Here is a 23,638-nt window from a genome sequence, read left to right on the forward strand (position 1 = left end):
AGGAGCCCCAGGTGTTCGGCCCACCAACTCAATCGCTTTGCTAACATTCTTCCTAACACTCTGATGCACATGCTCAGCAGGCACACTCCCCTGTAATTATTTCTATCATTCCTGTCTCCCTTCTTGTGTATCGGTACCATCAGTCCCACTTTCACTTTTCCATCCCACTGGTCCGCTCTGTGCTCGAACATCTTCCTCACTATCCTGATCACTCTTTCTATCACCTCCCCACACGCATTCCGTATATATCCGATTCTTACCCCATCTTCCCCCGGTGCCGACTCTCGTATCTCGTTCATAGCCTCCATGATTTCCTCCCTCTCAGGTACCTCATTCATCTTCTTGTTTGCTTCGCCCGCTCTTCTGTCTTTTCTTAAATCTACAGTTCCTTGGACCGCCTCTTCGATCACTCTCGGTTCTTCCTCGTACCTCTCCCTCGACACGTTTTCAAAATGCTCCTTGAATTCATTTGCTGTTATAGTCGTGCTCCGAGCAGCTGGTTTATCTCTCTTTCCTAACTTTTTCAAACATTTATACATTTCACCAAGTCTCCCTCTAGAACATGCTTCCTGACAGTCCTCGATCACCCCTTCCCACCAGTCTCTTTCCAATCTTCTCAACAACTTCTTAAGTTCCTTCCGCATTTCCTTCACCTCCGCTTTTAGTCTGGTGAGCTCTTCTTCCAGCTCCCCCACTCCTCTCCCTTCTCCTCTCACTCTCAGCCGTTTTCTCGCATTCAGTGTCTCCGCTCTCTTGTTCCTTCTGTGTACCCTCTCCCGTATCTTCTTCTTCATCTCTTCTATCTCCTCCTCTCTCCCTACCGTCCATGGGTTAGATATTTCCTTTCTCTCCCTTCCACATACCTCCACAGCTGTTTCCACCATTATATTCGCCAACTCCGTCCACCCGCTCTCCTTTCCCCGTCCTTCCCTGCTCAACTCCTCCAGTTTCTCTCTCCTTTCCCAGTCCTTCCCTGCTCAACTCCTCCAGTTTCTCTCTTGTCCTCCTCTCATATTCTCTTTTCTTCTCCTCCTCCTTTAATATCTCCCACTTCGCTCGTACCACCCTCCTCTGGATCTTCTCTTCTGTTCTCCATTAGAACAAAGAGTCATGTTTGACATGTTCTAAAAGGTCATCATCATCATCATCATCATCTGCCCCAACTATTTCACGCTGACTGTCAGAAATTTCAACCTCAGTTATGTCAGGAAAACTACAAAGACATGCACACGATGTACAGTAGTAACAACAATTGATCAACAAAAAGTGAAAAAATGAGCAAAATTTTTTTTTTTTAATCGGTAAAATATATGCTGAACTTTGGCATAGCGAGCTGTTGCGTTTACAACAATATAAACTGGCAATAGGCACATTTTAGTTGACTTATTCCTGGACCGTATTTCTATGTGGGAACACAGGCGTTGCATTGGATGATGAATTTGATGGTAAAAACCAAAACCAAAACATTTTCTTCAGTTTTGTAGACTGGAATGTAGAAAAGTGTACAGTTGAGTCCTATGGTAGCAGTGATCATGCACAGCATTTTTCGGCGGCCGCCTCACCACTCTGCCCTTGTCGGGGTCATAAAACCTTTCCAGCAGCTGCACGCTGGTGCTCTTTCCACAGCCGCTGCTCCCCACAAAGGCCAACGTCTGGCCGGGCCTCACTGCCACATTCAACCCATTGAGGACCTGGATGTCTGGTCGGGTCGGGTAAGTGAACTTGCAGTCAATGAACTCAATGTTCCCTTGGAAGTTATCCTGGTAGAGAAGGGTGGTGGTGGGGCAAACAAAGGGGGTGCAAAGGTTTTGTTTTGTTTGGGACTATAGTGTTCTCCGCTATACTGCATGGGTTTGATACAAATATGATTGCCGTTGTCTGCAAGAGGATCATTTAGGAGTATTTACCTCTGCCGTGGGCGAAAACAATACAGGGCAGGGTATTACTTTCATTGCAGTTTGTTCGCAGCACTACTTTATGACTACAAATTTGGATGTACCGTATTTAAGACAGCCTCTGTGAGTGAGGACTGCTCTGTAAATGATGATGATGGATTTGATGGTGCTCCTGGGAAAAGGCTGTGTATGTACTGATGGCTTGTAACACTGGAGAGCTGCTCTGCATTATACTAAGAGGTGTCACTCATGTATCTTAATACAGGAAAGCAAGCTGCAGTGAACTTCCACACTATCAAAAACCTCATTAGACATTGTGAAATGAGCATCTCTCTGACAGTGTCAATCAAAACCGAAAATTATAGTGGACAGCTAAAGTCATTGCGTTGTGACTAAGTATACTTTTTTGCAGTTATCCTTCAAGTCAAGTTAAAACTAGAGATAGGTTGGGGGGGGGGGTTCCCCACACCCCCAACAAGCAGCGTGGCATCATCGCACTCATCTCAATCTGTGCAAACATACCCATTTTTGTCCTTTGTCACTGTAGACGCTAATCTTGGGCACTCGGTCCAGCAGCTGGAAGAAGCGTGCAGCTGAAATCTTGGCCTTAGCATAGTCAGGGGTGTAGGAGGAGGCTCTGCCCAGGGCTGTGCCGCTTGTGACGATGGCAGAAATGACCCTGCACAAGATGAAACAAGTGCTCATTTTCTTCAAAGAAAAGAAGAATTCAGGGCTTTTCAGTGTAGGACGGTGAGACTCCTGTCAGAAAACTTAAAACGGTTGAGACCTCGTTTGTCTCCTCATATTGTGACAACTAAAAATGGATGAATTCAATGAACGTGAAGTTAGCTTTGCAGGTTTAGACAGATGTATGTTTTGTCAGTGGTATGTTTTTTTTTGTTTTTTTTTTTTCAGCTACTGCGCCTGCCCTGATATCCTGTGCTGCTCCTCAGTTGACACACAGCTCACACTTAGGAAACATCTGGGATGGTTTATCAGTCATTTTTTTTGTTTTCCAAAGGGTTTTCCATTGGGCTCTATTATGGTAGAGTGATACCCGTGCATACCCTTCATTTTTATGCAGGCACAAGTCCAGTCTACTGTGTTTTGGGGTCATGTTGCGCCTTTCTAGACACTCTGTTGCACGGCGCTGGCTCAGCCCTGACTCATTCAACAATTTGTTAACAAAAAGTAGTCTGTGCTCGGCGTGAAACCGGGCGCATCATCATTTTCGTACCGAAAATGATGATGAATTTGATAGATGCTCTATGTTTCCCTGGGCGTTTTGGCCGCGCACATCTACAAACACTCAACTACATTTTAGACGACAAAAATCAGATCTAACTCATGGGACAATTTGGGTGTATTTAACCGAGGCACAGGCAGACAAATTCAGCACTTCACGGGCGTGCAAGGTGGATGTCACCGGATTTCAAGAATAAATTTGACACCAGCATAGTGACAATTCATTGAGCGAATTCTAATCATTGTCTGAATTATTGAAGCAATTAATTCATTGAGTGAATTCTAATCATTGTCATTTTAAAAATAGTTTAATAGCATCCCCTCCACTATTGGGTTGAGGGGTGAGGGACAACACCAGTACGCACGATCGGTAGAGTAAGGTGGTCTCCAATTGCCCACGTCATATGCACGGCCGAAGACATCATCCGCAAGGGGAGATCTTGCAGTTTATCTGCCAATGTCATGCACGCACCCAAGCAAGTATTTCTGCTTTTGAAATGTCAAGCATGGCATACTTAGGCATACTGCGCCTACCAATCTCTCTGATTTTGATGCAAAAGTTGGAGGCCGACAGTCGGAAAAGACTACTTACATCCCACAACGGTGCACAAAGGCACAAACGCCTCATTTACGCCCAATTCTACCTGTGCAAAGTATCACAAAATATCAAATGAAAACCTCAACGATGTGTGTGTTAGACTGCGCTTTGCACTGGACTTTCACTCGACACAAAAATAGGGCCCATTGTGTCACTTACCTGAACACCAAGCTGAAATGGAGTCCCTCTTGGCGTACCAAGTAGCCCCCGAACCGATAGGATGCAGAGTTGGTCAGGAAGACAACACACTGGGCGAAACCGTAACAAGCCCCGTAGACGTTAGCCTTCTTCAGGGCTGCCTGGTATGGAGCATCCAGCTGCGCAATATATCTGTCCACAAAATTCCTCTCCTTGCCAAGACCAGCGATGGTGCGAATGTTATTGAGCGCTTCACCTGAAATCTGCAAAGTGCATCAAAGGGGTGAACGCGTGATGTGGAGTGAAAATACCACATGCAGATATTGTTGTATATTTGGCTTTCAGAACAATTTGCTTAACTTTCATATTTACAAGTACACTGAATATATAAAGGAAGTGAGTAGTCTGGTAGTGAGCCTGTTCCACACGGTGACTCCAGCACATCGCCACATGTGCAATGCAGTTATGGAGGAATACTGAAATTCAGGAGGAAACTCAGCTATTGTCACTTATGGCAAATTGTGACTTTCACTTGGAGGTCATTCCTCATTTGTCATATCAGTCAAGCTGGATGCTGACCTGTCCTGCAGCCTCCATTGCTTGTTTGTCTTGCTTGGCAAATCCAGTGAGCATCTTGGCCTGGAAACCACCTGACAGAGCGATGAAGGGTAGGAAGCACAGGATGAGCAGCGTGAGCTTCCAGCTGAAGTAGAAGGACATGAGGATGGCCACCCCAATGTTGGTCAAAGAGTTGACTATCATGCCGATCTGGGAGCCGGTGGCCTTTGAGGAAGGAAGGATGTGCAGCCTCTTGAATCATTTCTTATTGTATTGAGTTTGCCTTGCAGCTTAACCTAGACTTGATGATACACTGTACAGTACTCCAAAAATATTGGAACAGAGAGCTTAATTCATTTATTTTTTTAAGTCGCCTGAAAACATTTTAGGGTTGGCACCAACAGATTAACATGATACAGTAGATCAAAATTTCATCTTTTATTTCCAGGTCTTCGTTTGTCTTCGTTTGTTTGTTCATGCCTTACCCCTTGAACTTGCGAGGCGTCGGTCGCCAGTCGTGTGGTCAGAGCTCCGGGGCTGTTTTTGTGATCATCAAACCAGCCAATCTCTTGGCCAAGCATGGCATGAAAGCCCAGGCGACGTAACCTGCGGGTCAGCAGCTCTCCAGACTTGGAAAAGGCATAGCCCTGAAGATGCGCACACACACACACGCACGCACGCACGCACGTACGCACGCACGCACGCATGCACGCACGCACACACACACACACACACACACACACACACACACACACACACACACACACACACATAAACACAAACACATATACATATACATCCATACATCCATACTTAAAGACGTTGGCCTCAATACACGACAATTGGAGTTTGGAATAGATTCTGGAATGTGTCCGTGGCAATTTTTGTCCATTCATTACAGAGAATATTTGTGGGATCAGTAAATAATCAAAATTTAAATTGGGAGAGAGGGCCTGGCTTAATCCGTTTGGTTCTTCTGCACCGCATGGACCTTGCTTTATGCATCGAGCAAGTCATACTGGAACTGAAAAGTGTCTTCTCCAAACTGTTCCCACATACAGTATATGGAAGCAACTCATTGTTCAACATCCCTTGTGAGATCAAAAATGACTCATGGGGAACAGACGGGCCTACTCCAAGTCCTAATTTATTAGATTTCTGGCTATTTTCAATAAGAAGTAATCATTCTGAATTAAAAAAATAAACATATGGACTGGAACCTCCATCTGTAGGGAAATTCTGGGTCATGGCTGTTACTTTTGGTCTTTTATGACTTTTCTCAGGCTTGAAATAGAAGGGACACTCAAAGCAGTGTTTGCTAAAGCCAAATGTTACTTTACCTGCAGCATTTGGGTGAAGAAAGAGACAACGCCGACCATGACGAAGAACAGGCAGATGCTATCAATCTCCTTTCTTTGCGCTACGGGATCTGTAACTGAGAAAGTCTGCACACACACAAATGAAAAATCAACGGACCACTTGCCTTTTTGCCCTCTAGAAATTGATCAATCATTCTAACAGCGCTGGAAAGGACAATATTTTCTGAACAGTTTAAAACGTAGTGTAACCTCACTGCTAATATTTGACTGAATAAAAGTGAGTAGACAGGGTTGACTCCTCCATTCACAGCTGCCCCCAAAGATCCAAAAAGCATGTAAGGCCACTCTGGCACGTTGTACTTCAAGATTCTGGCAACCGGTGCTGGCTCCACTAGGTCCCCCTCCTCCTCCTCTTGAATGGCATTCTAAATATTCAGCATCACAATGTGAAGAAATGCGACAAAGCTGATAGTTGTTGGGAAAAGACAATGCATGCAATGGCCATTCACCCCCATATTTAATCAAAGGCTATCACAGCCACCCATGCACCCACCTTGGATTTGTCTACTTGAGACACAGCGTATGCTCTGGGGCCTAGCTCTCCGGCAATGGAAACAGAAGATTCTGGAATCAGGTTGGATAGCTGGGATCGGGATCTCTGGCGGATGGAGGCTCTGTCAAACAAGCGTGTATCAGCCCAAAAGTTTTAATGGCTACATTTTATTGAACTTCCTGTGCTGTTTTGTGGTTTATGAGGAATTTAATCTCAGAGGTTTTCTGCTGACTCCAGGTGAGGTTGAAATGTAAATAAAAGGTTGAAATGTATAGAGGTGCATTTGTGTTTGGTTGTCCAGCCCCACTGTGGTGAGCAGCACTTTGCACAATCAGCAGCGTGCACTCCGACAACAACAAGGGAGTCGAGACCTTTTATTTTGAATCCACAGCCAGACAAATAGACAGGGATCTCTTTGCTGTTGACAATCACTTAACTCAAAAGTCAACAGCAAATCTTCTCATAAAACACAGTCAGCTTGCCTGCAGAAAGATTCCCCAAATAAAAGTAAAATGAATTCACAGGTCACTTTCTGGTTGGTCAAGAATGATCAAAAACCTTGGGATTCGCTGAGGATTACTTGCATTCTGGAGCAGAGGCAAACAGTCCTTCTGGAACGCACACGACGAAAAGAAAACAATTTCCCTCATCTGCACCACACTTTTAATGGCTTCTCACATGCACATGTGCCACCATTCCACGAAGCTCTCTGCAAATTGGTCCTATAGTTTATACGTAATCCTGCTATCCTGGGAGGGTACGGTGCAATGCTAGGGTTGGTGTCTGTGACCCCAGTAACATGCTTTTTTTTTTCTTCTTGTACTGGACTCATGTGTAATTGCACATCCATTGCAGTAGGTGGCAGTGGCACTCATTTATTTTATTTCTTTTTACCAAAGTTACCAAAGTTATTCTTTGTAGTAATTCGATCTATATTTCTTATTTCTTTAACGTTAATAAGGATAAAGTGTTGTGCAGAAGTATACTCGCAACAATTTTATAGACAAATGATACAAATTAGAGTAGCAGGGGAGAGTTGGGGGTGTGAAATATTTTACTCTTCATTGGTGGGCGTAACAGAAAATACCAGATAAGCACTATGCTAACTACTATGACTTTTCGCGGTCAGAGGAGGGATTATCCGATTTAGAGCACAGTCAGGATTGTGACGCTGGATAAGACACACTGGTTAATTAGGACCATGTTCAAATATCGATTATGAATGATGGTCTATGTGTCAGTCCTGTGATTGATCAAGGGTGTATCTCATCTCGCATCCGAAGTAGGTTTGGATCGAATCCTGCTTCCTTGTATACCAGAACAAGCTAATTTGTATAAAAATTGGAACAGCGGTTGTGTTGTGGTACCTCATGCTGGCCCGGTAACTGCCAGCTCTTGACAGGCTGAGCTTCTCTGGTGTGTCTTCATTTTCAGCCACTGAGATCGATAAGGATTGTTGAGTAGAAGTAAAACATGTTTGCGGGAATCACGATTGTAGAACCCACTTTGCCGAGCCTTTTCATTAAGGGCCTTGTCCCCTTGGCTCTGTAAGGTGACAAGAGTGAAGTAGACGCCTTTCCTGTCCAGTAGCTCGCTGTGCTTGCCCCTCTCAATTGCCTGGCCATGCTCAAAGCCCACAATCACGTCAGCGTTCTTTATAGTGGACAGCCGATGGGCGATGGAGATGGTGGTCCGTCCCATGCGTACCTTCGGCGTCAACGGTCAAAAATGCATTAAAGGGGGGAAAAAAAGAAGCTGGGGTGGTGAAATACCAGAAACACAACCTAAAATTGTTACACATGATTGCATTATTTATCAGTATTTTGTTGACTGTGAACAGCAATTCATGAGTTCAATGTACTGTATTTCTTTGTTAATAATGCAACTTCTCCTCATCAAACCGAGAAAAAGCATGTTCCTCACAAAGTAAACTGAAAGGCACCCAACAAGAGCCATGGCGTGATCATTTTTATGTGTTGTACTGCAAATAGAAGCTGCACTCTTACTGGAAGTAATGTCAAATTACGATTGACTCTCTTTGTTTTCTTCTGATCACTATCACAGATGGACAATGGACCAGAGTTTCTCAAGCGATGATGGGGAAAAATTAGCGATCCATAAATTGATTCATGGACTCCTTCTCTGAATGTTCTGAACTCCTGTATTGATGCATTGAGAGGAATAATGCTGTCTGGAGTTGGTTGGTGATATTTGCGCAGATGTAGCTGCACTTCCCATAGCTGATGTCACGTTTCCATTCTTTGGACCCCAAGCTAGTTGAGACTGAAGTCACGACGCCGCTGCTGGCGCATACTTAATGACCACTTCCACACACTGCTGGTTCTTTTTGATGTAAATGTAGTAGACTACGATTGTTGTAAACCAATGCTGCATAAAAACACACAGTAAAGAAAGCACAGACATACTTTATCTAAGGCCTCTTGTACCACAGCCTCACTTTCGTTGTCCAATGCAGAGGTGGCCATGTCAAGCAGCAGGATGCGAGGGTTCCTGACAAGTGCCCGGGCAATTGCAATTCGCTGCTTTTGACCGCCACTCATCTGTCCACCACCCTCCCCCACTAAGGTGTCGAATTTCTGTGAAATCACAGAAAATAAGGTTAACATCACGCAGGTCCTCCAAGCGTTTATTTGATCTCCACCTGTGGCAGGTCCATTATGAAGTTGTATGCATTGGCCTCTTTGGTGGCAGTGATGATGTCATCCATTGAGACGCCAGGTCGACCATAACGTATATTCTCAGCAATGGTGGTGGCGAATAGCACAGGCTCCTGCTCCACGATGCCCATGAGCGAGCGCAGCCATTGGATGTTCAGCCCGCGGATGTCATGACCGTCCAGGGTCACCTGAGACGACAGCAGCGAGTCGAGCTAAAATTGCTGGATGATGGTGCGAAAGTACATTGGTGCTGCACACACACACACACACACACACACACACACACACACACACACACACACACACACACACACGCACACAAATACGATAGATCGTGACAACAGGAGGCTACTTCCTTCTGCAGAAGCAGGGTGCATTATAAAAGTGAGATGGCCAAATGCAGAGAAAGGGGGAAAAATTAGGCTATTTGGACCAACTGCTAGTTTATCATCCTCAGGAGATGGTTATTTTTTTAAACGACATGAACAAAGGTTGAAGAGAAAAGCAATGTTCAGTCCCTGTATGCATCAATAGGAGGTTGTGAATGTACGTCTTGATCCTACCATGCCCTCTTTGGGGTCATAGAAGCGCTGAATGAGTTGGACAGCTGTGCTTTTCCCGGCGCCGCTCGCCCCAACAAAGGCTGTGGTCTCGCCTGACTTCACTATCACACTGAGCCGGTCTAAGATCTGAACAAAGGAAGCCGCAGCAGCACAGTCAGCAGTGTACCTTCTTCAATTCATTGTAATTACAAGGAAAGAGACAACAACAGAGTCAGTCAAATACCTTAACTTCCGGCCGGGAAGGGTAATGGAATGTCACATTGTGAAATTCAATGTCGCCTTTGACTTTATCGAGTTTATATCCTGCCTCAGATAAACAGTCTATCTCAGGCTCCTGATAAAGTGAAAAACAAAACAAAACAACAACACTTGTTCAAGCCATGAGAGATCAACTTTGATGGATTTCAATATTAGAACATTTCCTACTCGTTCAATGGTTTCAAAGATGATAGTGGCAGCTCCGCGGCCTGCGGCGAATGCTTCCAGACAGGGTGATGCTTGGCCCAAATTCATGGCTGCTATCAGAACACCAAAGAAAACCTGGCAATGCAAAAAAATCCGGCAAGCCATTGTAATAGGAGGTGCCTCGTACAATATATGCAAAGTGAAAATAATGCTCAATTGCATTTGGGAAATAGTGTGCCCTAAACCAATTGCCGAAAACGTCTGAGTAAGATAAAGACTTTAAGAGTATATATCACAGCTACAGTTTTACCAAGTAAAAAGCAAACCTCATCACTGTACTGTAGCGGATATTAAAATTTAACAAGACCTTAGGGGAAATGTAATGACCCATTACAGGGATGGGCAACTTTTGTGGCTCAATGTTTTATCCATTCCCCTCAAGTACCAGTAATAGGGGAGGTTTTTTTTTTTTTTTTTTTTTTTTTTAATGAGCCGCGCAGCAAAAATATAAGTTAAAAACGATTAATAGTTACGACTGGAAATGCATGCATCACATTGACTTCCTTTACAAGTCCATAATGCTTCAATCCATGAATTACCGGTAACTTAAATGAACATACTAAAAGTTATTTAATTAATTTTAAATGACTCATCATATTCTTCAAATAAAGTGTCACTAACTCTAGTAGAGAGGACTATGGGGATACGTTATTGTTATGTTGTTTTGTGTCAACATTAACGTCCTCGCAAGCTGTTTGCTGTTACAGCAGATCAATTTGTCTTTGTGCATGGTATCGTTGTGTCGATTCATCTAAAAAAACATTAACAGTTAATTACAACACCAGGCAACTTCACACTAGCCCTAATGGTAAAATCAGCTTCATTCTTTTTTTTTTTTTTTTTTTTTTTTTGCCTGTGCCTAACCCGTTAGTTTGGGAGTAGGGATGCATCAAAAATTCAGTCACCCAAAGTTTTCACAAAAGTGGGCCAAAAGTGCAATTTCGGTTTCGGACTGAAATACTTTTCACCAAATTCCTACAGCTGAAATAGGACGCTCTGATAACACTGCAAAAGTTTTCCATTGCCTCTGCAGCCGTCCGTTGGCCAGACGTGAGAAGGTTGCCTGCCCACTAAAGACTCAATTTCCAGCGACTGCAGTGATGCCATGTGTTCCGCTATTCCGGGGAAGTTGACAATATTCCAGAGAGGACCAGATGACATGCGCAGTCGATTGATTAACTTGGAGTTTGCAAGCGAGTCCAAAAATTCCGTGGCTTGTGATTGGCTGACATTAGATTTGGACAAAAAAAAAAACCCTCAAAACTTTGTATTGACGTCATTGCACTTTCCCGCACAATGTATGAAACTAGTTTGGCAGCTTTGCAGCTGTGGCTGACTGCTTTTCTAAAAGTCATTAATCATCGCCTCCATGGCGGTGAATCAAGTATCCTTAACCTGAACGGAAGCTGTGTAACAAAAGTAACAGAAGATGCTAAACCGCCGCTAAGTAATCCATCCATCAATCCAGCCATTTTCCGATCCGCTTTATCCTCACAAGGGTCGCGGGGGTGCTGGAGCCTATCCCAGGTCTCTTCGGGCAGTAGGCAAGGGACACCCTGAACCGGTTGTCAGCCAATCGCAGACACACAGAGACGAACAACCATCCGCATTCACACTCACACCTAGGGACAATTTCTGAGCGTTCAATCAGCCTGCCATGCATGTTTTTGGAATGTGGGAGGAAACCGGAGTACCCGGAGAAAACCCACAAGGCACGGGGGGAACATGAAAACTCCACACAGGTAGATCATAGCCCAGAATCGCACTTCTGCACTGTGAGGTCGACGCACTAACCACTGGACCACCAGACCACCCGAATATATTTATGAAAAGTAAATTAAACATTTATATGTTCTCAAAGTTACAGAACATCTTATATGACCAATTTTACAATAATTTGCTAATCGAACATGCAGCCTGATATTTCTTGTAATGTCTCATTCTGTAAACAAAACTAGATTGAGCAATTAAGGGTCAAGATATCATATTAAATACATAACTGAATTTTAAAAAAACCCACCAAAGATGGCAATATTTTGTCATTTGATACTATTCCAATGAAGAAAATCTAATAAAAATGTAATAACATAAGGAAAATATTCATGGAAATATGAATGGAGTCATATGTTTGTTGTTTTGGTTGAAATGCACATTTTCCAGAAGAATTTAAATATTCTGAATGTTCCTGTGCAGTCATGCTAGGGCTTGACATCGTGGCCATCGCTCAGATGGAACCAGAAAGCTAAGACTTAAACAAATTTGAAGTCAACGATTCAACTGATGTTTACAGCGTTGTTTTTTTTTTTTTTGTCTTTGTTTTGTTTTTAGAGCCTCGGGTTCCTCATTTTGGCTTCAGCCAAGAATTGTCATTTCAGAGTACTTGAGGGCAAAGGTGACGATGAAACATGTCCACAAGCTGCATATTCTCATAGGTTGGCATGGGAAGGTGTTACCTGCAGAAGTGTCCCCGGTGAATATTCCTCCGTGTCCACCACAAGACTGGAGCCATACCAGAAAGCCAGGCCGTAGCACAGGAAGATAATCAGCCACATGTATCCAGTGAAAAATCCCATGATCAAACCCTTTCTGATGCCCCAGCGCTGAGCTGACACTAGGTTCTTGTCATACCTGGAGGGAACAGGAGTAGTTTACTCGACAACTTAACACATAACATCCAGCCATGAAGTTTCTAAAAAAAAACAGGGGGACATATGTCGGTGAGCTGGAGAACTTTCCCTGCTGACCACGGTGAAAAATGGCGTACGCCCTGGACTGGTTGTCAAAAAAATCACAGGGGGCAAGGTTATTACAGGTAATGAAAAGGAAATAACAACAATTAAAATTTAAAAAAAAAAAAAAAAGATTTTTTTGAACTAAATAAAATAAAAATGAATGTTTTTTTAAAATATGAAAGCAAATCAAACTATATCTGAAGTTTGTAAAACCAAACTAAAACTAGCTACTCTATACTGTTTGTCAAAAATGGATCACATTGTTGCATTATTGTACGTGAGCTCTCGGGTTTCATTTTAAATGGATTTATTTGGGTATCCATACAGAAGAAAGAAGTTCATTTTATAAATTGTAGTTTATTATATTACAAAATGTTTAATCTTGCACTCTACAAATTCCTCATATACTGTGTTCCAAAAAAATAATAAACCTAATATTAAAACTAGTATAACCTCAACTGCAGCACAGCATTTTTGACAAAATAAAAACAAACAAACATGCTCTAAAAATGTCAACACGAAATGAAGAATAACTACAATGAAAAATCCAAAGCTAACCTTCAGGGCATGTCGAGACTACCATTCACACTGACACCTGTGGACAATTTAAGTCTTGAATGAACCTAACATTTTTGGACACGTCTTTTGGGGTGTAGAGTAGCCAGAGAGAACGGACGCAAGCACAAGCAGAACATGAAAACTCTCCACAGGTAGACCAGAAGTGCGATGCAAACCTCAAACTTTAGATCTGTTAACCAGACTTGCTGAATAAGAAGCTCCCATGCTGCCATGTTAACTTAACATTCTTAAATATTTATGTGAACTGAATGAAAAAAAAAGACTTTTGTTTTCATTCTTATTTTCATGAGCGGAACTCAAAAGGTCAACAACTTTTCAATGTACTGTCCCAAATGGGCTTTCAAACATTGTTCACAAATATGTTTACATCCTTATCCATGCATGAACACTCTTCCTTTGCTGAGATAATCCACCCACCTCACAGGTGTGTGCGTCATGTGTCTTGTGGTCATGATGTCTCTGAAGCACTGATGAAAGGAAACTTTGAGTCTCTCCTCTTTCATCTATAACCGCTTTTAACAACAAGGCATATGTATTGCTAGATATGATGGTATTATTGTCTGTGCCTAATGTTATGTGTTCCCTTGTATTATTGTTATTTCGTGTTAAATGGTCTAGAAAGCACTTTGTTGCAGCTGCAGCTGTTGTGAAAACTTATATCAATCAAGATGTATTGTATAGTTGTGCCTAAGGCTGCCCTCAATGAAAGGCCACTAAAAATGTACTATTTAACAAACAGCACAATACCACAGATATGATGAGTTTTGAGGGAGCATGCCATTGGCCGGAAAGTACAACCACACTCTTGCCCCAGAACTGAATTGATTTACCATAAGTTGTCTCCAAAGGTGTTTCGGGCAATTTGGCAGTTCACCTAATCGGCCTGATACATAGGGGGACTAAGAAAATAATGTATAAATATTTTAGAATATCAAATAAAAGGCTGAAGGGGCTCTACTGGGGCTACACAGATTTCTGACGTTGCTATTGCCTCTCCATCTTCCCAACCCCCTCACACTCCATTCATACAGCTAAAGTCCTTTTCATCTGACCTCCACCCAGTCACTTCAGGGCTCTGTCCCGGGGCCCCTGCTTTTCATCATCTACCTCATCCCCCTCGATAACATTTTCCATAAATGTAATATCCTCTTTCATTGCTGCACAGATGACACCCAGTTCTATGGCGCCTCCAAACCCAGCATTTAATGTCCTACCTCCTCCCTTGCTTCCTCGACAAAGGTGATTTTACAGGTTGGCGAGGGGTGGCAGCTGTCATCTTTAGGAAATACCTTGACCCACCCCAGTTGCCACCCCTACCATTGGCAATGAATCTATCAATGCTGAATTCAAAATTGTATTATGATTGTCCCTTGTAATGTCTCCATTGTGTGCATAAAAAATGTGTTTGGATTTTACTCCCTACCTAACCCATCATAACGTCACACCGTCCTCCACCCCACGACAACAAATAACATTCATGACAAAGTACGTTACAATACGCTGTATTGTTACAGTGCTCATTTGTTCTCGTCTTTCAGGTTTTTTTTCAGTTTCAGGATGAATACAACATTTTGATTTTGTCACTCAATTTAGTGCTTTTAAATTTGATATACTAGTGAAGCAAATGTTTTGGATAAATAAAGGTTACATAATAATAAAATAAAACCCAAAACAAGTGTTTATTTTAGTTTTCTTTCGCACTGTTTTTTTTTTTCAAATTTTACTCATCTGATTTCAATGTAGAAGACATTGCTTAATACCTAAGAGTGAAATATGTTTAAAAATATTTTTTTCATGTATTGATAGATACATTGTATCTAAAGTGCAAGTCTACAAAGTTTATACCTTGGGTGGACAATTCCAGTGCTGCAACACAAATGATTCAAATGAACAGATAATCAGCATGGTCTGCGGAAGCTGGATCACGATCCTGATCATATGAATTACGGTAGTTGTGTTGCAGAAGGGAGACGTCTAAAACAACCAGGAAATAAAACATCCGCATTGCTTCATCTTAAAAATATCCTTCCTCGCTTCCATGATCTATGTTGATCTATTATTATCTGTTATCGATGTTGCGTACGATGTAAATCTTTGGCTCCGATCAGAGATGCATGAGTGAAACACAAATACAGGTTTATGTCACGTCATTTTCTAAACCGCAGATCCTCAACAATGTGGCGGGGGTGCTGGAGCCTATCTCAGCTCACTACGAGCAAAATGTAGACTACACCCTGAACTGGTCGCCAGACAGTCACAGGGAACACACAAAGGACAATCATTCACACTCACATCGTCACAAAGTGGGAACTGATCCCATGCTGCCCACACACGTCAGGTGAGTGCACCACTACGCCATCAATGACTAAAAATAACATTCGGACCTGATTAAAAAGATAAAAGGGCATTGGGAATTTTGAGTATAGAGTGATTTTGTTAATTATATCGATCCTATCAATCGATAACAATCAATAATAAAAATGAGGTGTCGATAATGTGCACCAGTCCAGTGTCTATCGATGTAGCTCGTTCGTGGGGCAGACACATCAATACTTTAACACCCCTAATAGAGCAGCTGGAGCGATATGCTGCGATTTAGAAGATCTAATTAGTCAACTAATTGCAACTACTATCTGTGACTAGTCGACAAGCAAAATAATTGCTTGAGAATATTTATTGTATAGCCAACACAGACTGGGTTAGGGTTCAATTTTCACGTGACAGACATAAAACTTGCCAAGTAATGCAGAAAATTAAACCAGAATTACAAACGTGTGTGTGCATACATGTGTTTGCGTTTGTGTGTGTGTGTGTGTGTGTGTGTGTGTGTGTGTGTGTGTGTGTGTGTGTGTGCATGTGAGAAAGCATGTTTGCATTTGTGTGCGTGTGGGAGGGTTATAACCTGCGGCCTTCCAATTAAAACACCTGACAGCCCCTTGAAACTTCAGATAAAACAGCTACAATCGCCAGTGCTCCTGCTTATCAGAAATAAAGGTCAGGTTTAGCTTTTATTTCATGAAAGGTAAAGAGTGACAAAACACAAGTTCTCCTTTTTGGTACTAAAACTACATTAACCATAGTTGACAATTTCTCCATTTCAGTTGCATGTTCTCCCTGGGCCTGTGTGGGTTTTCTCCGGGTACTCCGGTTTCGTCCCACATTCCAAAATCATGCGTGGCAGGTTAATGGAACACTCTAAATTGCCCCTAGGTGTGAGTGTGAGCGTGGATGGTTGTTCGTCTTTGTGTGCCATGCAATTGGCTGGCAACCGCCTCCTGCCCGAAGACATCTCGGACAGACTCCAGCACGCCCGCGACCTTTGTGAGGATAAGTGGATAAGAAAATGGATGGATGGATGGATGAATGGAGACGTTTAGCCTTTTACAAACGGGGGACACGTCTATTTGTCAGTGAGTCTCGGCCATCGCCATGGCATCACAAACAGCAACAAACAGGAATGAATGACTCAGCTGCGTCTATCGTACAAGTTAGTGCAACACACCAACAAGGAGTTGCTGCCTTATTTATTCTAAAACTTGCTCATAAATCTCTCCCCGTTCAGAGAATGACTTATTATTGCAGAGGCTGTTTGTCTTGTGTGGCCTGCGATTGGCTGGCAACCAGTTCAAGGTTTACCCCGCCGACTGCCCGAAGACGGCTGGGATGGGCTCCAGCAGGCCCACAACCCTTGTGAGGATAAGCGGAGTAGACAATGAATGGATGGATGGATGAATGGATGGATGGATGGAAGACAGATAAAAATTGACCTTTTATGTACCGGTACTGCACATGGAATCATCAAAAATATGACCCCAAAAATGTTGCATTTACATTTTTGTTCAGCATGTGATTGCATACCGTTGCACTTCTTTTTTCTCTCCGCCAAAAGCAGCCACCGTCCTAATCGAGGAGAGGACTTCGTCTGCAATGGCTCCAGCTTTAGCATAGGCCTGAAGCTCCATGCCTGTCAGCTTAGCCACAAACTGAACCCAAAACATAAGCAAAGAAATCAAGTGATGTTGAGCCGAGCCTTTCTCAAGAATCCACATTTCCACCAAGTACATTTCAGTTCAATACAGTACAGCTGGGAAAGGTAAATTCAGACCTTTGTGTTCCCGTTGCAGTGTGCATGCAAAATGGTGGTAACAGCAACAACAGTGGGAATAGTTTGACACAGTAGCAGTGTGATTCATTCCTTAAGGAGAAACCGGGCACACTACAACTGCACGGTAGATGAAGAAGAAACAAGTCTTCACCTATAATCTTTTTCAGATGGATTGTTTTGTGTTTGACACTTCCCATTCCTATTCTGTCACCTAAGTGAGGATTCTTTGCCCAAGATTCAATGATCAGTGTTGTTCCAAATCGAAATCCAAATATAAGGATATCAAAAACTGCTACGGTACTGTGATGAAAATGTATTACATTGGTACCCTTACAACTTTTGTTCATGGGCATACAAACCAACAAGCATATTCATTCATCAGGAAGTCAAAGCATGTTAAGGCGGAGAGTCTCACCAGAGCCATGAGGCCAGCTCCAATGCCAATTAGTGGACTTGCTGCCACAATCACAAGCGTTAACTTCCATCCTTTCACAAACCCGATGCAGAAGCCGCACACAAAGGTGGTGAAACGCTGCATAAAAATGGCGACTTGGTCCGCAATGGCGTCATTGATCTTGTTGATGTCACTGCGTTGTCACAGACAGGACATGATGTAGTGAGCATACTACTTTTCTCCAGCAATGAGATAACGACCCTTCCTCTGCGACCAACTTACTCAGACATGCGCGTATTGAGCTCTCCCACCGAGGTGCAGTCAAACCAGCCGATCTCCATTCTCATCACTTTGCTGAAATAGATTTTCCTGATGAGCTGGATCTGCTTGGCAGCGGCATTCACCCACAGCGAGATCTGTCATACATAAGACTATTGAATATAAGACAGGAGCGAGTGCAAAAGAAAGCCGCACACACACACACACACACACACACACACACACACACACACACACACACACACACACACACACACACACACACACACACAAAACCAAGTGCATCAAAATGAATCACAACAATGCACCTGGAGTCATTCTCTTACAGATTTGATTTACTATTTTTACACTCGACCAAGGGTGGGAGAGCTAGTGCTCTGTTTTCGTAGATGGCATGTTTGCTGGAGGTCACCAAAGCTGGCGTATCCTGATTTTTGTTCAAGCGCAAGTGTTCACTGTTCATGCTTGCCTCTTTTTGGCGAACTGGTCAGGTGTGAGTCCTTGGAGATGACCCTGGCGAAGTGACAATTTGGTGACAGAAAGTCAGTCTAAATTCAGGCTTGCTCAGACCATGTCTGGATACTGGCACAACTGGCCTAACATGATTTTGATTAATTTGATCAAGGTGCAGGAAGACAGATTTTGATTACTATGGGTCAAGGGATTGGGGGGGTCTCAAGCTGCCCACATTACGGCACAGATTTGTTATTTACTCCCAAGCCAGTTTAGACCATGTCGGTCTGCCTGCAGTCCTATATAAATACTTGACACGATTCAAACTCCTAGACGAGCAAATCAGTTTCTTCTTGGGAAAAATTGGGCTGTCTCCACTCCACCATGGTTAGTGCATGACTAGTGCACTTCATTTAAAAGGGATGAGAAGAACCACTTTGATGGGACATGACTGAAGTCTGCTCTGTTCACTGCGTTGCTGTGTTCACCTCCCTCTGTTTGCAAAACTCTCAACTCCCTGTTTTACCCATCTCTACACCGATTTACTCGCCCCCCACGCGTCAAACATATGCTGGTCATGACAACAGAGCCCCTAGAGTTGAATATAATCAACCACTTTCTGATGGTGAGAAAGTGCTCCAAGATGGTACTTGACATAAGGTTGAGTGACAAACCTGAAAGTATCCCAAAATGAAGACGGCTGCTCCAATCCCGACATAATAGAAGGCAAATTTCGTCATTTCATATTCGATGTCAAGTATCCTGAAAATCAACAAATGCAGGCATAAAATGTATCATGCGCAAGTGACTGACCAAAAGACAACCTTGTGATCCCCATCACCAACATACCCGCACGGCCTGCTCCTCAACGGCGCAAAGGTTTCCCACTCTGAATAGTTGATAGAGCTCCAGTGTGACTGGTTCAAGCCTGCGAATGTGTCAGTGTAGTTCTTCGTCCACTGGATGGTGTTGTTCACGCACTCCTTTCGCTCGTCACTCAGCTCATTCAGCTCAATGTCGTACTCGATGAACGTGTCGGTAAGCAGGCCGAACACCAGCAGCATAAGGGGCTGGGCGGAGCCGTGCAGCACGGCGCATATGCTCCCCACCACCATCATCAGCACTTCATTGCATGTGGCAAAGCGGAACTGGATATGCGAATTCAAGAGGTTGCTTGCATGAGTGACACTGACACCGAAGAGCTGAAATATGAACGTCATCGTGTTTTTACCAGCTGAAAGAAGCCAACTCTAATTGCAGGTTGCTCCTTGGTCTCATGTCCTCTGTTTGGAAGAAAATACAAGTATGTTATTTGAGATGAAATATCAGAGCCTGACTTCAACTGCTCTACTCACTTCTCCCTCTCCTTGGAAGTTGACATGGTCCTGCGTGGAAACAAAACACGTGCACAGCAAATAATATGATCAGCAACAACTACTTCAGCAATTCTATACAATCTATAGGAAGTTGCTTAAAAGACATGACTGAAATTTATATTATGTCATTGCAGCAGAGACATTCACATTGTACACAGTGTTATGCACTACGTAGTCTTATGCATTAGCAAGCCATTAGGGAAGCTCACATGAGAAGCAATCCAATAGCCGTACCAACAAAATGGGCGATTTACTAAGAATGACACTATCCGAGAGATATATAACGTGTATATAATGTGTAATCGGCAGCAATGTATAACAACAATGCATTAGAGTAAGTGGTCTATTGTCAGCTACATAAGAGGGGCAAAATGTTGGCAACTCGGCACACCATCAGATTGCGTTAATTTGTCCAGGATTTTTGTGGCTCGCGATGTACATACAGTGCATGTTCAAATAAAATTTCATTTAAAGCAGCAGCAAAATGTACCCAAAGAGTGGCCCATACCAAAAAAAACACACAATCAGGCAAAATACGTACATGTAAGAGCCAGCCGGTTCTGCAAAATGTAGAAAACGTGTTACAATTTGATTGAGAGCTGACTGAAATCCTCTTTGATGACTGGATTTGATTTACCTTCGTCCGTAATCTCATAGCTGCGATTCTCCTGTCCAAGCTTTTTAATACTTTGCAATTTCACTGATCCGGATGGCATGTTGGCTCATCTCGAAAGAGCAAAATAAAGGTTCAGAATCTCCAAATCCAGATTTCTAATGATGAAACAAATCATATGCGACTATAAAGTGCTGAAGAAGAAGAGAAATTTACCAACATGTGTCCTTTTACAAGCAAACGTTTCTGGTCCTTTTGAGAATTTATCATGGGTCCACAGAACAGCCGTCAGGTCAAACGTTCCTTCAGAAACTCTTTGGTTCTTAAGTCCGCTATTTGAACATGCAGCCTATATGTCCCCCCAATACTATAGAGCCAGTTGTGGCTGCATGCCGCTTGTATATAGGAGGAGGACACACTCCTGTACCTTGGAAGGGATTCACGTGCTGATATTGAGGAGGGTTGGCCTTATTGGTACTCGGGGGGGTCATGGTGTTTTGTTTGAGGGTAAGTGTCCGGTCGGTTTGTGTCCCGTCGCCGTTTAGGTCAATGACCGCACGTGGAAACATTCCACCTGCAGAGGTTGTCACGCTGATCATTACTAGATTTGTCTGGTCCCCTTTGTAGGAACATAAGTGAGTATGATACCGCGTCACCTTTTTTGCAAATATATTATTTCATTCCTGTCGACAGTGTAAATGTTTTACTGCACAGCAGAAACATTTGGTGTAAGGCCAAAAATCTGCAAACACTCGGTCAAATGGTTTGCTTACCGAGGGCAAATAAATCAATACTATAACTTGTAAGCTTTATGCAGGATTATTATTATCCTACTGATAGGATAATGTTAGTAATGCTTGTCGGAGCTCACATTCACAAACGTGGGGGCTCAAAAATATTTGTACAAAGTGACATAACTACAGAGTCAAGTTTCTTCCTGGTGATTCTTTGCCGGGGTTTCAATTGCTGGTTGTTTTCTGGCCTACACTTTTGGCTTCAGTAAGTGAAAAAGAATGGTTAAGACAACTGGCCAACCATTTGGCTGTTGAAGAGGAAATAAAGACACAGCATTGGCATGAATTATACATTGAATTTGTTTTGTGACCAAGTTACTAACTTAAAACATTCATGTTTCAAATCATCTTTCTGGTATGAAATGAATGGAGCTGCTATTAATCTGTTCCGAGCCCCATAGAACACCAACATAAATTTGGGGAAGCATCAGGGAGTCTTATTATTAGGTGTCAGTATTAAACTGGAGAATTTTGATTTGGCAAAAATAAGTGAAATACAGACACAATTCTCTTTGTTGCTTGACAGTAAACTCTAATTTGAAGTGTCAACAGTTTGAAGAACACACATGGCCTCTTTTTTGAAGAATCGTTCTCTAGCTGCCAAACTACTGCTTGATGTGAAGTTTGCTCTGTCACCGTCTAAGAGTTCATTCATTCATTAATTTTCCGATCCGCTTATCCTCACAAAGGTCGTGGGGGAGAGGGGGGGTGCTGGAGCCTATCCCAGCTGTCATAGGCGGGGGACACCCTGAACTGTGTGTATACATATATATATATATATATATATATAAATTTTCCTTAAAAAAGTCTTGAGTTGCCTTTATGGTATGTTTTAAGTCGTCATGACATGTCTATGACATGATGCGGTATGCTTCTTGAGCTGTTGCTGGGTTTCTGTACTTAAATGTTGCCAGTGGTTTGTTGATCTGCTGGACTTCACACTGATCGGTCCACTAAAACAGTTGCCAGATGTCAACTCCAGACTTGATCTGCTGGAAATGGATGGATGCATCTGGCCAATTTGCCTCCTGGGGATCAATCATCCACCTACTTTGAAGTCCCTTAAGTGAGTTAATGTAATCTGAAACCTTTTGTGAAATTGTAAGTGTTTGACTCCAATCAAGATCCATTGTTGTGGTGCTTAATATGAAAATAAAATCTCCAAAATTAATCAGGACTTTATCGACCTAACTAAAGGCAAGTATTCCAGTCCATATTTCTGGCAGTGCCCTTTTCGTAGAAGTGCCTGTATTTTCTCTTCAAACAACTAACGGACTGCATACGCAGGAGGCAATTTTCTGGAGGTCATTCACTTCATGGAGTCCCGCTGCCTTCACTGACATCGGTACATGGAGCTATCACGAGCTCTCAAACCGGAATCCAGAATTCACATCAAAGTTCCCACAAGAACATGAATCTGAACTGGAACCACCATATGGTTTCTTAAAAACACAAGACGCTAGATTTTCCATGTATATGCTGACATTGTTTCGTAAATGTAATGATGGTTCAAAAGTCAAGGTAGAGCAAAATAACGCACACTGTGAAAATCATGATACAAATTTGTCAGGGAAGCAGGGCTCTGCGAGTGTGGGTGAAGGCACCACAGGCCACTTCAGACAACGGCAAATATCTAAAGTACACTACTGCCACCCAACGGGAAAAATTGAAACGACCTGAACTCCACCTGAACTAAAGTTCCAGCCGAAGAAAAAACGTGCTTCAAGCACGTTGCTGAACTGTTATTGACCAAAAGATTTAGTCTTGATCCCATCCAGAATACTGTATATTGTGTGTGTAACACATTTAATTTACCACATGGTTTTGGGAGAGCTGATGTCATATGTGGTAGCTCTATAGAAGTGTTTGGTTCCATTGGCCCCATACCCTGTACATGTATGTTCATTTGAGGATTTTTTATTTGTTGTCATTTATGCCCTTTTCTCATTGATTAATACGTTGATTGTGTATAATAAAATGCAAGCAATCAGTACAGTAAACTAATCTGTTTTAATGTAACAATTTCTTATCTGTTTGAATAAATAATTGAAACTCATTATAATTGAATAATTAAAATAAAAAATGAGACTGATTTTGTTATTTATACAACTAAAATAATGTAATTTGCATATATGTTTTGGCATTAAATAATTAAAAAAACCTTTTAACTTTTTTGGGGTTAGGGTTAGACTTATCGACGCATGACCCTGGCCCATCTCTCTCTCTCTCTCTCTCTCTCTCTCTCTCTCTCTCTCTCTCTCTCTCTCTCTCTCTCTCTCTCTCTCTCTCTCTATATATATA

The 23,638-nt window shown here is 42.6% G+C and overlaps 1 protein-coding gene across 2 annotated transcripts in view; it reads right to left on the minus strand.

Annotated features, from left to right (window-relative positions):
- The window catches only part of LOC109515003 (bile salt export pump-like), a 26,980-nt gene extending 6,027 nt beyond the window's left edge, over positions 1-20,953 (minus strand). The window contains exons 1-26 of one of the 2 annotated variants that reach the window (XM_019868529.1): positions 20,760-20,953; positions 20,568-20,656; positions 20,472-20,490; positions 19,910-19,939; positions 19,786-19,837; positions 19,404-19,702; positions 19,229-19,316; positions 18,105-18,238; positions 17,844-18,015; positions 17,182-17,306; positions 12,466-12,640; positions 9,974-10,087; positions 9,771-9,881; positions 9,548-9,673; positions 8,969-9,172; positions 8,733-8,903; positions 7,812-8,013; positions 7,674-7,743; positions 6,307-6,427; positions 6,008-6,178; positions 5,775-5,879; positions 4,920-5,081; positions 4,456-4,659; positions 3,898-4,139; positions 2,418-2,574; positions 1,563-1,760 (exon numbers count right to left, since the gene is read on the minus strand). In XM_019868529.1, coding sequence (XP_019724088.1) covers positions 1,563-1,760; positions 2,418-2,574; positions 3,898-4,139; positions 4,456-4,659; positions 4,920-5,081; positions 5,775-5,879; positions 6,008-6,178; positions 6,307-6,427; positions 7,674-7,743; positions 7,812-8,013; positions 8,733-8,903; positions 8,969-9,172; positions 9,548-9,673; positions 9,771-9,881; positions 9,974-10,087; positions 12,466-12,640; positions 17,182-17,306; positions 17,844-18,015; positions 18,105-18,238; positions 19,229-19,316; positions 19,404-19,702; positions 19,786-19,837; positions 19,910-19,939; positions 20,472-20,490; positions 20,568-20,646 — 3,531 coding nt within the window. In that variant the 5' untranslated portion in view covers positions 20,647-20,656; positions 20,760-20,953. Of the gene's footprint in view, positions 1-1,562; positions 1,761-2,417; positions 2,575-3,897; positions 4,140-4,455; positions 4,660-4,919; positions 5,082-5,774; positions 5,880-6,007; positions 6,179-6,306; positions 6,428-7,673; positions 7,744-7,811; positions 8,014-8,732; positions 8,904-8,968; positions 9,173-9,547; positions 9,674-9,770; positions 9,882-9,973; positions 10,088-12,465; positions 12,641-17,181; positions 17,307-17,843; positions 18,016-18,104; positions 18,239-19,228; positions 19,317-19,403; positions 19,703-19,785; positions 19,838-19,909; positions 19,940-20,471; positions 20,491-20,567; positions 20,657-20,759 lie in introns of those variants that run through there. The other variant, XM_019868530.1, reaches the window with a different exon arrangement.
- Between the last annotated feature and the right edge of the window lie 2,685 nt (positions 20,954-23,638).

This window comes from Hippocampus comes, unplaced genomic scaffold (assembly GCF_001891065.2).
Source record: "Hippocampus comes isolate QL1 unplaced genomic scaffold, H_comes_QL1_v1.1 scaffold41, whole genome shotgun sequence".
NCBI classification, from domain to species: Eukaryota; Metazoa; Chordata; class Actinopteri; order Syngnathiformes; family Syngnathidae; genus Hippocampus; species Hippocampus comes.